General features: G+C 44.7%; 1 protein-coding gene across 3 annotated transcripts in view; it reads right to left on the bottom strand.

Annotated features, from left to right (window-relative positions):
* The window catches only part of ZNF638 (zinc finger protein 638), a 69,033-nt gene that overhangs the window by 6,880 nt on the left and 45,174 nt on the right, over positions 1–16,979 (bottom strand). For all 3 annotated transcript variants that reach the window (XM_074904209.1, XM_074904211.1, XM_074904212.1), the window contains exons 16-22: positions 16,776–16,904; positions 16,415–16,456; positions 14,496–14,636; positions 12,486–12,611; positions 8,447–8,496; positions 3,023–4,433; positions 2,324–2,386 (exon numbers count right to left, since the gene is read on the bottom strand). In XM_074904209.1, coding sequence (XP_074760310.1) covers positions 2,324–2,386; positions 3,023–4,433; positions 8,447–8,496; positions 12,486–12,611; positions 14,496–14,636; positions 16,415–16,456; positions 16,776–16,904 — 1,962 coding nt within the window. The remainder of the gene's footprint in view (positions 1–2,323; positions 2,387–3,022; positions 4,434–8,446; positions 8,497–12,485; positions 12,612–14,495; positions 14,637–16,414; positions 16,457–16,775; positions 16,905–16,979) is intronic.

Genomic DNA, 16,979 nt, shown 5'->3' with positions numbered 1-16,979 from the left:
CTTTCAGGCCTTTAGTCTCATGTGGAGGAGCTTTCGTTATGAGCATTTGTGTTAAGTGAACAGATTTAATCCAGAAACCCAGAACACAGCGGATGTGTCCATCACAACCACTGGCTGATACCATGAATACTCATGTGTGGTTTTGCACTTGCTTACAGGAAAATCAGGGACAATCTGACTACCTCCAGAGCATCCTTCAAAAAGATTCCTGTCTTCTGCCCTGTCTTAACCCCTTCCCAAAGCGCACGCTGCTGCTACAAACCAGGAGGCTGCGTCAGTCGTGCTGACCCAGCAAACCAGTCTGTGTCCTGATGACCCCTCACTGCTCGCTCTCTCCTCTCTGGTTTCCATCTCCTAACGACCCTCTGGGTTTCTCTGCAGCCCAGGGAAGGGCTGCCAGCACCAGAACCTCCCTTTGCTCCTCTATAACCAGATCGTTTTCTCCTCTCTGCTAAGGTCCGACCCAGCCCCACAGACGCTCGGGCAGACTTGCTGCTGTCCAGGCCAACGTCTGTCGTTAGGGGCCAGGGGGCAAGCTCCAGCTTTCCAGCGAATCCCTCACGGGATTTTTATGTTTAAGATGACAGAGCCTGACCTTTTCTAACTCTCCTCGGTCAGTGACAAGCTCTTCCTGCACTCTGGCACCTCACACCCCTCCTGCCCTGCAGTGTGACCATGCCAGCTTCCACCAGGGCTCAACTGATTCCAGGACCACTGGAAACAATTAGCAGCACTTTAATGGCATAGGAAGCCGAGAGCATCTGGGGGAGGATATACGGATAGATGTTGAGCTTAATAAAAAAAACGAATTAACCCAAATTATTAGAATAGACAGCAGTGACGTTTTTGGAACAGAGCGCCGCACTTTGTGCACTGTAAAGCAGCTATGCTTTTATAATCAGGGCAGTAGGGTAAGGTAAGACAGGTACTTGAAGTCAATTAATAAATTCATTTCAGCCAGTAAAATGCATCCAAATATCCACTCCACCCCAAATTATGCAGTCAATGTCTTCAACGAACAATTCTGAAGTTCTTTTTTTTTTCTAAAACATCCCACCCTACCATCAAATACCAGTCAGCCCAACACAAGAAGAGTGAACCCCCCCCTGTCAAAGCAGAACTTTAAGGCAAGATGAACTGTCCTCTGTTAGAGTACAACTGCAGCCAAAAAATACTAAAAGCAGTCCTTCAGCAGAAAAAGTAATCTGAAATTCAGAGGCTATATGCCTTTTCTTCCCTTTCTTTCTTAAAAAGCTGACTCATACTAGGAATGATGTGTGCCTCCGCCCGCATTCTGATGCAGAAACCTGAGGAACATTTAATGCAAGGTGGGCACAGCGAAGAGAAAGGAAGAAAGTATCTGCTTACATTTCACCTGAAATCAAACATTACTGTATTCTTTCTTCCATGAAAAGGAGAACAGAGAGCTTGGTTCTTATCAGCTGTGTAACAGGGCAGAATAAAGCAGTAAGAACTGACATTACAAACCCGTCTTTCAAAGGGTGCAGAGTTCCCTCTCGGGGATTAACAAACGCATCTGGAACATGAGATATGAAAAGCATTCTCTATTGCCATGGCTGCCATCAACTGCACAAACAGACCGTGCCGGGGATGTGAGGAGTTTATGGGGATGAAGATTAATAATAAAAGGATCCAGGTCTTTATCGCAGAAATCCCTTTTCCGTAGGGACCCACTACTCCCCCTGACAGATCTCTGATTTGATCCCGTAACACTACTTCTACAAACTTATCAATATGGGGTTTTATTACCTTCTTTCTGCTTTTCTTTCCAAAAGCCCAAGCTACCTAAGAGAGAGAGGGTATCTCTTTTCACTTCCCTGTAAAAACGCCGACAGAGCAGTTAAGCGGCTCCCAAGCTCCCCTTCCAAGCAACACTGCACCAAAAACCTCACTGCAATCCATGCTCCATGGGACGACCCCTGGAAACACCCTTCCACGGGAGAGGTGCCGTGGATGGGGAAGCTCTGACCACCTCCTGCTGTACAAAATCACTTGGAAAGAGCCACAAGACTTCAGCCTCCCTTCCTCCTCTCACAAGCCCGACGACTAATAAAGAGCTCAGGCAGGCAGCTGGGGATCCAATCAACTCACACAAGTGATATCCGAGAGAACAAACCATCCTCTTAACACTCCTTGAATTAAGTTTCTCCTCCAACTTGACTTCCCGGCATTATGCCCAGAGTCTGTAACGACTAATAGCACAAAAAAATCCCCTCGGGCAGGGCGCTGAAGATTCGTAGCACCCAGACACACATGTTCAAGACAATCTGCACTTTAAGTTCATTTACAGTTCCATCCTTACCTCCTTCTGTTTGGCGCTGCTGGTGCCACTTTTTGAAGTCTTAGCGTTGCCACCGACAGAAGCCTGCAAAATTAGACAAAAGTTCACATGAAATCGGTTAAGCCAACTAACCTGTTCGCAAGAGAAAAAAATAATAAAAAACCACTGCTATTTTTGCCCTTAATGAACTTTTTTTTTTTTTAAAAAAAGTTGTCCAGATTGCTGCTTCTGATCACATGCTTGGTAAATACAGAACTAAGCCAACCGTCAGTGGTAGAGTCCAGGCATAGAGTCTCTAGTAACAAGTCACAGGTAATACCTTGCTTAGTAACCTCTTTTCAGTAACCAGTGTCTGTGCAGGCCTTGACAGTGCAAATATCAGCTCACAAAAGGACAGAAAGCTTATTAATTCCCATTCAGAACTAATCCAAGAACGTAAAGTTATGACACTCGGTAAAGACTTGCTTCAAAAATACCTTCCTGCAACTTTTTCCAAGCAGCGTTTTCGAACCAGTTACGTACTTGCGTTGCACACACTGCATCTAAAAAGCAACTGGTTGCCCGCATCTCGCTATTCCAACTTGTCTGCTGGCCCAGACCAGCTGATTTATTGAAAAGGGAAGGGGAACATAATCTCATCGTCCTATACTCAACATCTGAGAGAAGCATGGAGTTAGTTACTGATCAGGCACACTGAACCGGCCTTCCTGCCCTCCTCACCTTATTGCTGCTGTTGTCTCTCTTCGTGCTGGATGATCTACTCTCTCCCTCTTGAGACTGTTTTGAACTAGCCCTAGATTCCACTCGCGAGTCCTTCTCTTGCGGAGATGAATTCCTCCCATTGCCTCCCTTTCCATCAACCACAGCACTTCTGCTCACTTTACATTTGTCGCCGCCATCTCCCAGGCTCGATCGGCCGCTACCAGCTCTGGGATGAGCCGCTTCTTTTGGCGTCGTTTTCTTCTCCGCTGACGCTTGGCCTTGGGTCTCAGGAGCTTTTTGCTCCCCTCCTTTACACAGGGAAGGCTCATTTCTCTGTACTGGAACCCTTGACTTTGAGATATCTGGAAGAGACACCACTGCCTTTAAAATCGTTTTACCAACAGAGGAAGATTCCTTGACAGATAAAGAGGAGCTTAACGTATCTGCTTTGCAGGTCTCATCGGTTTCTGCTGGTCCTGTTCCTTTATTTAGATGGGCTTTGATTAAACTTCCCTCGTTGTTCTCACTGAGAGTATTTGCAGCGTTTTCCACAGCAGCCTCAACGCTGGCCGCAGATTTTTCAAGCTTCTCTTCTGTCTCTGCCCCAGTCTTGACCAGAAACTTTTCAGGGTTCTCTTCCGCAGCTCTTCCAAAACTGAGTGCAGACTCTTCTGGTTTCAGCTCTGGGTCATCCACATTCCTCTCCAGGGCCGCCCCAGTTTTAAGGACAGGTTTCTTCTCCGTTATCTGCGTTACGGGCATTTCACGGTTGGTTTTCACAGCATCAGAAATGGGATTTTTTTCAGGAGCATCCACGGGGTTGGTTGGTTGTGTGAGAGCAGGTGACGCCGTCTCCACTGAAGCTGCGGCAGAACCAGGGGGCACAGCTTCGGGGACGGGCCCCGCTGCGGGGACGGGCCCCGCCGCATCGCCCGCTGCCGGCTCCTCGGCACGCCCTGACGGCCCAGCCTGCGCCCTGCCCGCCTCGGGCACTTCTTCTGGAGGCTCAACGGCAGGAGCAGACAACTCTTTCTCTTTAATCTCCTTCTCTGGAGCAGATACAACAGCAGATTCAAACAACGCTGACCCGGTATGCTCTCTAACCGCCTCTTCTTTCTCCACGCGGGAAGGCGGCGGCTCTTCTGACTTCGCCCTGGACGATTCGCTCTCAGCAGATTTGAGAGGTGCCACAGTAACTTCAACTCCAGCGTCCGCCTTCTCCGCAGACGTTTCTGTCAGTCTCGCAGCAGACTCCCTTACTGCTCTTTCCAGGTGGGACTCAGAGGGCTCTATCTGTCCTGCTGACATCTCGTCTTTGACATGAGAGATGGAAAGGGGTTCTTTCTTTGCCACACTAGGCTCTACTGGAGGATTAGCAGCTGCTGTTTGCACCACTCCTGATCCCTCTGGATATTTTTTCAAGCCAGAGCTAAATGCATTTAAAAAAAACAGAAGAAATCAAACTATGTTGAGAATTCTACAGTTACCAGAAACCTCTTGACGCCAATGGTGGGGGCTTTCCTGACGCATTAGTGCTTAGCATTTGGAAATCTAGCCTATCAGGGTTAAAATGGTTAAAAATATTGAGGCGAACAGGTGATTAGTTTTATGCTTCTGTTTAATCCACCTCAGCACCGCAAGCCTCTCACACTTCCAATTACGTTACTTGTGGTCAGACCTCTCAAGGTAGCACTCGCTACAGATGCGGCCTCAGCGCTGACACAAACTCCTGCAATTTAGAAGCTCTGATGCAAGGCAGACTGTGAAAGCGCAAACACAGTGAAAATAAAGCTTCAGTCTCCCTCTAGAAAGGATTTACCAGAGTTTTGCTATGTTTGAAGACAGCAGACTCTGCAGTCACCAACCTAGAGGCCTCTTCCAGTAGCTACAAGCCTGAAGTTTGCGCTTTTTTTTTTTTGTTTGTTTGGGGTTCAAGTTTGGGGGGAGGGAGGGGTCGCTTTGGTTTTAAACTGCACTTTAGCGGGGAACACAATACGTGCCCAGAGGCTCCCTTGGGCCAGGCTCTGTTTTCACAGTATAATCCCACTGTCAGGTCCCCGGATAATAAAGCCCAAGATGACAATGCAGAGGATAGCGCTTTTCAGAGAACTTCAGTTACAGTAATTGCATTATTCTTCTCTGAAAGAAAGAATCCTCCGTAGATGATCTTGGGAGCCACTGAAATTAGAGATGTCTGTGCCCCTTTTCCCACCAAGCTCGAGGAAACGAGCGTCCCACCACCTCATGCATCTCTAGATGGAGAGGTGCCGGAATACCCACGCTGCCGACCTCGCTGAGTGTCGGAACAAACACAAAAGCAGCAAACACACATCATTGCTCGGTGGTTATGCACAATGGAGCAGCCTGAGCTATGGTTTCTCGGGGCCAGTGTATGAATAAAGGGTGCACCTTTGTATAAACCCCTGTGAAAATAAAAAAGAGCAGAGAAGCCTGCCGTTTGGGGAACACTCCCAGCACGATGACAGCGAGGAAATGGAAGGCCAGTTCAAATGGAACTCAGCGCTGACAAAAATGTTAAGTCTTGAAGTGGCCAGATGCGAGGGTTAACGAGACGAAGACACAATACATGGAGTCAACAGAAAGATGAGAACAGGCAAACTCATCAACTTGCTAAGGCAAGCACAACAAAAACACCCATCTCAAAGGTTTCCTCCAGACCCGAGGGCACCGTCCTCTGCCGCTACAAAACGTGAGGGGACAGAAGAAAGGCTATGAATTCTGCTTCAAAATCGTTCCCAACATTGATTTAAAATGGGTGTAGGTGTACCAGGCCCTGACTGAGGGCCAGAGGGACGCCGTGAGGGACTCCCCCCCGCCCCCCCAGCAAAGCGGCGTCCCGCTCCCAGCAAAATGGCGGGAAGTCTCCGTCAGAGCCCGAGCGGCTCAGCTCCCAGTAGCTGAAGCCTTATGAAAGAGAAGCAGCTTCGCCTGTCCCAACACCCTGCTCGTCTCTACGAGGCTTCTTAAATCTGTAATCCATTTAAATTTGTTACCTGAAAATGTTTTGGGCTGAGCGTGCCCCACAGGCGGCCACGCTGTCAGGCCTGGGCTGCTTTTTCCGTCACGGTTTACTCAGTCACAACACAGAAGGTGTTCTGACATCAACCAAATGTTGTTCGTGTTCCAGAAGCCAGAACATTTTCAGTTAATTTTCTCTTCTATTTGAGCATCCACTGAGATTTACACCTGACGGGCCCTGCACGGCAAAACCCTCCCTGGCTGAGTCAGAGCACAACGGCCAGAAGCGCAGCTCTGAAAAGCCGGGTTTGGCACTGACATGTGGAAAGCTTAAATAAATACCAGTTCCACACCTTGCTAAACCATACCCCACAGCCTCTGTTTATACTTTTTTGGGAGGGAACAGAAAACATCCCTGAACACTAGAACCATACACTAATTACAAAGCTCAGAGTGCGTAGCACACGTGTATTATCCTCTGCACAATTCCAGTGAACTGTCTCTGAATTTTCAGGACTTTAATGTCTCCTGTCATGCCAACACCCACCCTGTGCCTTCCACAAAGCTCTCATGGTCTCCAAAAAACACTGATGGATTGAAACCAGGCTGCAAACAGCAGGAGAGCTCTGCAGAGGCAGCAGTGTGCAGAGATAACGATGAGGCTGAGGAAGCACCGAGATGCTTGAAATAACATTTAAAAGACCCATTAGGCACTGGGAAAGAGCGAGCACGTAGTCCTGCCAGATTTCCCGCACAGAAGTTAGGGTAAAGGGTGAAACCAACACTACCCGGGGCTCGGTTTCTGCGCAGGACGTCCCTGCATCAACTGCCTGAGTGGGGAGTTCAGCCCTGGAGAGGCCAGCACAGAGCCCGCGGCCCAGCGGAGACACAACCTGCTTCCTACGGGGCAGCTCGGCGTTCAGAGGGCAGCGGGACAGTCCCTGCGGCTTAACCTGGCCTAGAAAAGTTTCAGCTATTTTAGCTGAGGAAAACAAATCCCAACAAAAGGGTCAGATGAGCACAAGCAGCGAGCTCCTGGGGCGTGCCAAGGGCTTTTCAAGATCATCTCCTCATTCATCCAACCCCTTCTGCTCCCCAAATTTTGCTGCTCCTTCCCTCCCCAGAAACATGTGACAAGGTCTTCATATATATAATAATATTTCTGATAATTTCTGCTTCTTATTAAATGGAACTAAAAATTAAAAAAAAAAAAAAAAATCAGTCAAGTCACGCAGGCTTACAAGGAGAAGACAGTTGCCTCAGACAAGGAGAATGTGTGTAGTGGTACTTGTAGGGCAAAACGTCACTTTTCCAATCTGTTCAACAGCCCCAGCAGGATACTGGGCAGGAGATGGGATTCACGGAAGAGTCACTTGTTGTGACAAGTGACAACGACCATCGGTAGCTGCAGCCCACCAGTGTGGGGTCAGGAAGGTCACCTGCGTGTCTGCCTGCGTGCGGGGCCCAGAGAGCTGAGAGCCAAAGCGCTTCCAGAACTGACTGGGGTCTGAGCAGACGTCTCATGAAATCAGGAGAGCCTAATTTTACTTTTGAAAGAAACGAGTTTTGGAAATATAGTAACAGTCCGTAATAGTATAATGGCATTACCTGTAATTGAAATTTAGGACCATTATTACACAGTTTTGTTTTGTTTTGTTTTTTAATGATAAAACTTATGTAGAAATATGGATTTGAATCACAGAAGGTGTTTTAAGTTGTATTTGTGAACAAGAACTCTTAGAATGATCTATCCATTTATAAAAAAAAAAAAACAAACATAATCAAGACTCTAAAACCAACAAATAGTCACTCCACAATTAGAAATTTCACTACAAGCCATGTCTGTAAAACAATTTTAAACAGAACATACCAAAACCACCACTTCTAGGTTCTGATGTTAATATAGCACCTAAACATTTTTGCAAATCAATTCAGGGACCTGTATTACAGCATGAAGTTAATGTTAATAAGTTAAACAAGGAAGTTTCAGTTTATTTTTAGCATTTGGAAACAGAAACAATAGAGCCAGGTGCTCTGACAGAGGAAAGCGCTGCAGGACGAAATAAAGCGTTCACTTCCTGGTTAAATACAACCAAAAATTGTCTTACCAACATGTAAATCCAAACATACTTTCCAGGACCTGTGGTAAAATCCTGGCCAAATTAGTCAAACAATAACTCAACGAGCTACACAGAAAACAGGATTTTACCCCCTTTGACCATGTTCTGTGAAAGTCCCGGATTTCAAAGAAATCACCCACATTACAGCAATCCACTACAGGTCCTGCACGCACAGAACACACAGAAGCCTGAAAGAGTAACAGGGTAAAGCTGATGGATCTCCCAGCGGCCCTTCCATCAGGCTGCCTTAGAGAGGTGGCTCAGCAACCTGCTCCGTCTTGGATAGGCATTCCGTCAACAAGAGACATACCAAAAAAACCCCTTAAATACACAAAAAGCATACCTTCCTTTGCTTGGCTCCTCTTTCTTCACTTCTTTTTTCACAACTTCAGCCTGAAATGCAAAAGTCAGGGTTCAGTATCGACGACTTTCAGAAGCATCAGCACCTAATTTGCATCACCCAGCTCATTAGCACCACCACAGACCCAAACTGAGGCAGTATCACCAGAAAGACCAAACGACAGTAAACTATTCTAAAACTGTTTGTTCAAAAACTGTTCCCTACGGAACACGTATTTCATAAGGTGACAAACAAAAGCGTGTGGCAGCGTACGAGATTTTACTAGAAGTTACTAGACAGAACACGTGGCACACCGCTGTTTTGTTCATCTCATCTTCAAAGCTGTCAGGTTTTTGAGCAGAATTAGCTTTTAGGCTGTGATATATTTGGGGGAGAGGGACGTTAAACACACCTTTTCCCAGACAGCAACTTCTTTCCTGTACTAGCGACGGCTGCAGAGCTCGGGGCGAACGCAGTCAGCGTGACAGTATTTTACAGAAAAAAGCCGCACACCTTTCCTAAAGACAAATCACATTCCACGTCGAGCAAGTTATCTGCAGAAAACCCAGGGCCAGTTTCTCTTCCTTAAAACCTGCATTTGTTTCTTGTAGGATGACGACGTGTTCTACTTTACGTAAAATAAACTCATGGAATGAATGTTAAATGAAATGAAGTCTTCTGAAAAAAAGACAACCACAAACCAGCCGAGCTCTGCAGTTAGCAGCGTAGGTCCAAGGAAGAACAAAAAAAAATAAAAGCTTTAAAAACTCGGTGTTGAAATCTCAACCTCTTTTCTGAAGGTGTTCCACAAACTAATTTGAAGACTAGCACTATCAGAAAGAACATCAGATAAATTCAGTGCACGTAGAATTCACTTTAATCTTTTATTTATGCACATAACTCCAAAGCCTTCACTTCTCTCTTTCTACGAACATTTATTCCAGAGCTAAGTGCCAAATTGAACATGTTATAATGAATTTTAAATGATTCTGTTTTTCCTTCAGACTAGCTTCTGATTGAAAAGCTTCTAGAGAAAACAGTTTATGGCCAACGGAGTTACAAGTTTAACACGCCGACGGTACCCAGGCGTGTCATCCAGATTCTGGCAACACCAGCCAGAAGATGGACGAGAGGGAACAGATTCAAAACGCAGTGAAAAACAACAGATGGAAAAAAATGCAGTTTTCCCTTCTTACCGGTGTGACCAGGCCTTTTTCTCTCCACCTCAGCTACAGATAAATAAAGCTTAGGAGTGTATCTCCAAAGCACAAAAGTGCAAAAGCTGCAACAAAGACCAGAATGGCCCCCGCCACAGCCCCGCTCGGGCACTCTGCGCCCCAGTCGCACAGCCTCTTCCCTGGTAGGGGAGCTTCCCCCCGCTTCTGTTATTTCAGCAGCATTCAGATGTTTTCAGCAAAACTAGAGAAGCAAAACTTTCCCGGGATGAAGCGAGCACTGACATTACTGCTGTTACTGTACCCTGGCACCACATCTGGCTGGGCAACCTCTAAATCAGACAAGCACTCTGTACTGCCCCAAGTGGGCAGCTGGGAAGGAACAGTATTTTGAAAACAAGAGTGTGAATGCCATTCTTTGTTGGCACTGAACTCTGCTCTGACGAAACACAGTGACAAAGGCACGTTATTCTCTTGCTACACGAGATATAGGGATCAGCTATAAAAAGGAGATTTGAATCACAGCAGTCCCACAGCGCATCCCTGACAGCCGTTCCTTAGCATGAGCACGTTAATGAATGATTTTGCTTGTTTTTCAGTGCTGAGGGACCTTATTACTTATGTTTTCTAGACTTGAGAAAAACCTCGTAAGCCTGAAGATTGACTTGTTTTCTTCAGCTACAAAATTAGTCTAATAAAAGGTATTACTCTGAAATGTACCTGACATCATCTAACACAATCATAAATAAAAGATATTACTCTTAAATCTATCTGATATCATCTAGCACAATTATAAATAAACATGTAACTCTTAAATGTATCGGACATCATCTAGCACAATTATAATTTATGTTCTTTAAAATGGAGAAAAAGCTCCTAAGCCTGAAGATTTCCTTATTTTCTTCAGCTACAAGATTACGTCTAATAAAAGATATTACTTTTGAATGTATCTGACAGAATCTAACAATTATCATTTACGTTCTTTAGAATAAGCTGAAGTTCACTAAGTGAACTGAAATACAAAGTGAAGTGGCTGGGGAGAAGAGCATATTTTGTCCCATACAAAGAGAGTCAGTGATGGGGAGAATCATCCCCGCAGTGGGGAAGAGGAGAGAGGGGAAAACTCTTGGAACACCTAATCCCGGCTCCTGCCTGCAGCAGAAGGGAGAAGCCAGAGGCCAGGCTCTGTGTGCACAGCAGCAGCTGGTTTACTGGGAAAGAGGCACGATGAATCCACTCCAAAAACACACCCGGTGCCCAGAGCACAGCTGGTGTGTACGGCCGTGGGTCCTAAACCATCACAGAGGCGACCCAACAGCTGCTCCAGGGGAGCCCCACCAAAAGCCTACACCTAAATCTCTGCTGACACCCAGTGTCCTTAAAACGTGAATCCTAAACACCGTACAGCCACGTCACAGATGAGGGTGCTTCTCAATAAAGCAGAAGAAATTGCCAAGACAACAGAAAACAGACCAGGATATAAAGCCAATGATCAGTACACAACCTCTTCTTTAAAAAAACCTGAAATCCAATCCAATGCTCAGTGCAAATACTGACAGCTTGTCAGCTCGGCAAGTCCACAGCTGGATGACTTATTTTTTCCTCCCTGTTGAAGTAACAGACCAATGCCCTTGTTATCATTAAGCACTTTCTCTTGTGCTGAATAAAAGCGAAGGGAAAAAACCCACGATGTCCTGCACATCTTGTTTGAGTGGTATCCCAAAGTCCTGCCTCTGACAAGGGACAACACCACACAGGGGATGAGAGCTCCAAGAATGGAATTCACATGGATAACCAGTGGGAAAAATTAAAAATAAAATCAAAAAAACTCACCAAAACAAACAATACCTATACACATTTTGGTCTCAATCTTGACCATCTACAGTTCCTGCTGGTTGGTCCCTGTTCTCCCAGGTATGTATGAAGTTTGGAGAACAAATCTAGCTGGAATTCAGAGGAATAATAGCCAACCTCTATTCCCCTAAAATAAACATAGTTTGGAACATTTGGCAAGAGATGGAGAGTCAATCACCAGACAAGTGATTAAAATTATTTTGTTGGGTCAGGACATGAAAAAGGAGCTGAAAAACGAGAAGACAGGGCATGCAGAACGAGGGAAATAAAAAACCCCTCACGCTCAAGCGCGGAGTAAACGGCAGTTTCCCTCCACACTGTGAGAGGGACCACGTCTGGATTTACATTCTCCACCCTGGGAGCCAGAAGGCTATTAGCACGTGGCTAGTGTTTGCATTTCTTTCATCAAGCCCTTTATTATCCCATGCAACAGGCCCCAAGCTCCCTCCTCGCCGGCGCTCAGCTGCTGCAGGTTGCTGTTCCCTCAGCAAACCACCAGAAGACAAGTGGGAGCTGCTCGTGGTGGGAGTAGTTTCATCTCTGAGAGAGGAGATGGAAGCGGCTGTGGGCACACAGACCAACGCTGACACAGCACCGGGGCCCAGAATCAAGAGGACTAAAGCAGATGAACTGCTCAGGATGAGCCAAACTAGATGAGGAAAAAACTTTACTAATTTCAATTATCACTCCTTTTCTAAGCAGTACTAAACAGCTGCCTTCCCTCTTCTTCTCTTCATCCTTCATTAAGAAATACTTTTATCGGTGGAGATTCCACACGTGTTTGCAAAATACAGAGAGACAAAAGACAAAACAGCAACACATACTTTCCCACCCGTGCCACATCCCAGAACAGAGACGAGCTGATCCAGTTCCCAGCTGCTGCAGTTTTCCCTCTCACCCGCAGCCACAGGGAATACTGGAGAAATACTGACACTGCCACCGTGAGCTGCTCTTCAGGGAAAGGTGCTGCTGTTCCACACAAACAAGGTGTCATTGCAAAGAAGAAATCTTACCTCGGCAGAGTCTCCGTGGGGTGACAACGTACAGGTCAAGGTATGCTCACCCATGTTGTACGGGTATTGCTTCAGGAAGCTGTACATGGAGCGCGCAGACTTGGCACTGTCCAGCTGCAGGATGGCCTGAAAGGAAGAAAAGGAAAAAGCATAAGCTTCAAATAACTGTTCTGTCATCTTATTTTCTTCCTTTTATCTTATTTTAGACTGGCTCTGAGGAAGGATTTCTGTGCAGAAGGGGCTGTTGGGCGTTGGAATGGGCTGCCCAGGGCAGGGGGGAGTCCCCGGGATCCCTGGAGGGGTTGAAGAGTCGGGCTGAGCCAGCGCTGAGGGATCTGGGGGAGTTGGGAACGGTCAGGGGGAGGGTCATGGTGGGGCTGGAGGAGCTGCAAGGGCTTTTCCCCAACCCAGAGGATGCCGGGATTCTGTGAACAAAACCTGTGATCACCAGCATCCTGGCCGAGCACACCCAAAATATTTCTATATTGCAGAACAAGTTTAATAAACCAAGTTGGCAGAGCGTGTGACAGCTTGTGTTCCTGAAAGGTGCCAACATCTTCATGCTGAATTAGCTATAAGCAGCATTTTTTGATTAAATCCTGTGGTCTGGATACAGAGACCAGTGGCCTCTCTTTTCTCTGAGAGGCTGAAGAAAGAAATCTCTCCCGTTTGGAATTATCTTTAGAACTAAGTAACAGTATCACAAAACAGTGGAGCCTGGAGCTTCCCTCCCCACGTGTGTCCAACTTTGGGGTTTCTGGACACATCCAGCTTCGGCGGTGCTGGAGCTCCCCAGAGCCTTCCCGTGAGGGCGAGGCAAAGCGCCTGCCCACGACACGAACTGCAAGATTACCTCCCTCAGGGAAACAGCAGAATGGCCTAACACAAACCTTCGTCTCTCCGCTAGGAATCTCTCGCTTTACCTTTTAGCTATCAAGGAAAATAACACGAGTTTTAAGTCACCTTTAAAATCTTCCAGCTGTTGTAGCTGCGTTCTAAAGCTGGTATTAACTACATTGCTCCTCTCTCTCTTCTTTCCTTTTCTACATTTTAAAGCATGTTTTAGCTAAGTCACCTCCCTTTTTTTTTTCTTTTTCCCTAAAAAAACACCTCTGCCTTTCCAAGATCTTTGCTACAACTCTGGCTACTGCAAACAGACGAGGAAGTATCTGATGGAGCAGCTTTCCATCACAAAGTGCATTCACATTCAGTTCAGTGGAATTAAAACATCTGATGTTCAATTCAACAAAATTAGTTGAAGGTCTAGAAACTGGCCCTAGAGGTTTTACTGACTGCAAAGTTCTCTTTATTACATTTCAAAAATTTTTAAAAAGCAGTTTCAGTTTCAAAAAAGAAAAATACTATCATCTATCTTCTTACAAGCATCTTCACCTGTTTTGTGGTTTATTACCAGACGGACACTTAAAATAGCTCATAACAATGAGAACACAATTGCTTTTTAATTGTTAAAATACATATGCACATACAGTAAATTAAATCCCGTTCATAAAAATCCAGGATTAAGTGTAAAAATAGCAACATTAACATTTAAAAGAACAACATTTTAGAAAACTGAAAATCAAGCCACTACATTCTGAACTGTCCCAAAACAAAAAGCAGTTACAGCCCTTCTGACGTTTTCACTTCTCATCAATTTTTTTTTTCCCCCCAGCTTCCTACAAGATGGGAACTCGTTCTCCCTCCACTTACAACAGTAACGTCAAAGGTTAATAACCTTTCCAGCCACTGGGAAGCTTTACTTTCAGAGCCTACCAAACTGGTTTTGTATACTTCAGCCTAGATAAAAGCCCGAAGTTTGTTTTGACTGGATGTTTTTTTCACTTCCCCAGTGACCTCAACAAATAAGACAAACTATTTTCCTGTTCGGGATAAGTAAGAAAGAGTCGGAAACTTTGATCGCTCATTCTTGGTACTGGAAGATGGAACACCTACCTTTTTTTTTTTGCTTCCTAATATTGTACTTTGCACCACATAAAAAAAAATACTTACCTTGTTTTTATTCTTCAGTACAACATAATGATCTACTTTTCCAAATCGAAGTCCCACACAAACTGCTTCGAGTTCTCTGTATCCATCATCTGGCAAGTTCCCGAGATGCACAAACTGACTGTGAATAGTTTCAGTATTTACCTACAGAAAATCGATGACAAAACTTGCTTTAACTGTGTAACACACTTTATCAGCAACTAATGAACTAGGTTAGAAAAGCCCCACAGAAAGCTGCTATATTGCTCAGGTCTTGCCAACAAAGAGCATTCACATACATCCAACGTTCACATCTGCAGATTCACATCAGATTTCCAATTTTCCGTGCAGAGTATCACAAGAACCAACTGTATTTCCCAGTAAAGAATAACAAACTTAAAAGGATCCAGTTAAGTGTTTTATTTTAAATTATCTTTTTTTTTTTTTTTTTTAACTAGTAAAAGTTTTTTTAAGGAATGCTGCAAAACATAGCTGAAGTTTAAATAAAATCTGGTATTTTGATAAGCAGACACTGTCTAATCAGATTATAAACTGGTCAAGGGGTAGAAACCTATCCAAAAGGCTCCAGTCCTGGTTTTTAACTAGTAAAAGTGGAGGGTTTTTTAACTAGTAAAAGTTTTTTTAAGGAATGCTGCAAAACATAGCTGAAGTTTAAATAAAATTTGGTATTTTGATAAGCAGACACTGTCTAATCAGATTATGAACTGTTCAAGGTGCAGAAACCTATCCAAAAGCCTCCAGTCCTGCTTTTTAAGTTGAGAGTTTGTTTTGCTTGATCAGTTTGCAATAACATAAAAATTCCTTGGGCAAACATAATTTCTTGTCATGCCAGGACACAAAGTCCAAAGGTACCCGTAGAGTTTTAAAACCTTAAAGAATCTTGTCTTCAAATACTCGAAAGCTGTGTGTCTTTAGAAACACAACAGTCACTCCCAAGGAGCAAGACGATTTTTCCCCCCCTCTCCGGGTCTGGTATGTTTTCTTCCATTATTCACCATTTTACCAGAAGCAGAAAAGAAATATTTCCCCAGCAGCAGCTCAGAAGCGTGAGTAGGACACGGCAGCAGGGCGCTGGCACTAAGTACACTCAGATGTTTCTGTCCGTGCCAAACACAGATCGTAAGGAGAAAGCAGATCTCCCCCAGAGGCATTTGCAATTGAAAATTCAAGCCTTTGGGGGTTTCTTGGAAAGTGATTCATGGTTGGAGGCTCTTTGCAATATGCTTTTTAACCCAATTCAATTAGCTTCTGACACTCAAGTCGGGGCTTAAAGTCACTCTTGAGAAGTTCCTGTGCCAGCTGTTTAAGCCCAGAGACACACGTTCAGACCCAGCAACTGACCCTCCATCAAGAATATCCCGAAAATGTTTTTCACAGAAAACACAAAAGCTGTCATTTCATTAACCTCTACCCACCTACACTGTCTAAAAACGCTCTGTACAACTGCCAGCTTGCACTGCGGGCCATGGACGAACAGGAGGGACAAGCAGGCAGACGCACTACGCTGGACAAAGCATAGAAGTAGTTTTGATAATTCAACTCAAATATCTGTCTATAAAATATAAAATATCTGGGAAAATGGGTGGCACTACACACAGGCAAACACGGCAGATTCTCCGCGCTACAGCGGTCAGCAGCTTGTTGTTAGCAGATGAAAATAATGTAACAGGAGGAGAGGGTCTCAAAGGACTCCTATTAAATGTTTAATTCCTTGCACTTCACGCATCATGGAGCTAAGCTAAGTGAACATTTACGCATTCCATTCCCTGCTCCTTCGCCCATGAAAACACATATAAACATTTAATTCTAGAGGAAGCCCAGAGAGCAGTTCAATTAGCTAATATTTCAGTATGAAGGACACTAGTCCAATTTAAAGTAACATATTTTGATAGCATACAGAGAAGTTAGACTTAATAACTTACCTTAGGGTCAGAATCTTTAATTATAGCAGTAAATATTGCTTCCTTGAGAGAAAATAAAAAAAAAAAAAAAAAAGGCATTATAAGATTTGAACTGTAAAATACAGCTTCACTACCAGCAGCTCACGGGCACTCACTGACTCCCCACAACTTTTCAGTTTCTGCTTTCTTAATAAAATCAACAGCACCAGCACTTCTGACATCTGGGTTATTCTCAGGACCAGGACCCCAAAAGACATTTAACAGGACACACCATCAGACTGGCTCAAAGTGGCAGTGTACAAAATCAGCTTAAACACAAAATCCTGCTCTGCACTGAAATGTTACCACGAGCCCTAGAATTTCAGCAGCTTTTATGACTTACTTCATCTTTTACAGTCTTATACTGAGGCACCATGTTGATGCAGAGCTGATTTCCATCCAGGGACATTGGAAAGCAGGTGTAAAATTTAACCATGGAATCCGCAGATTTCCTATTTATTTCAAGATATGCCTTTTAAAATAAAACAAAAAAAATTATTTTTTTTTTTAAATTGGCATTTTACCAAAAGCATCTGGCATCAGTGCT

Source organism: Athene noctua, chromosome 4, assembly GCF_965140245.1.
Source record: "Athene noctua chromosome 4, bAthNoc1.hap1.1, whole genome shotgun sequence".
Classification (NCBI taxonomy): domain Eukaryota; kingdom Metazoa; phylum Chordata; class Aves; order Strigiformes; family Strigidae; genus Athene; species Athene noctua.
Note: the sequence above shows the minus strand (reverse complement) of the source record. Positions and strands in the feature narration are given on the sequence as shown.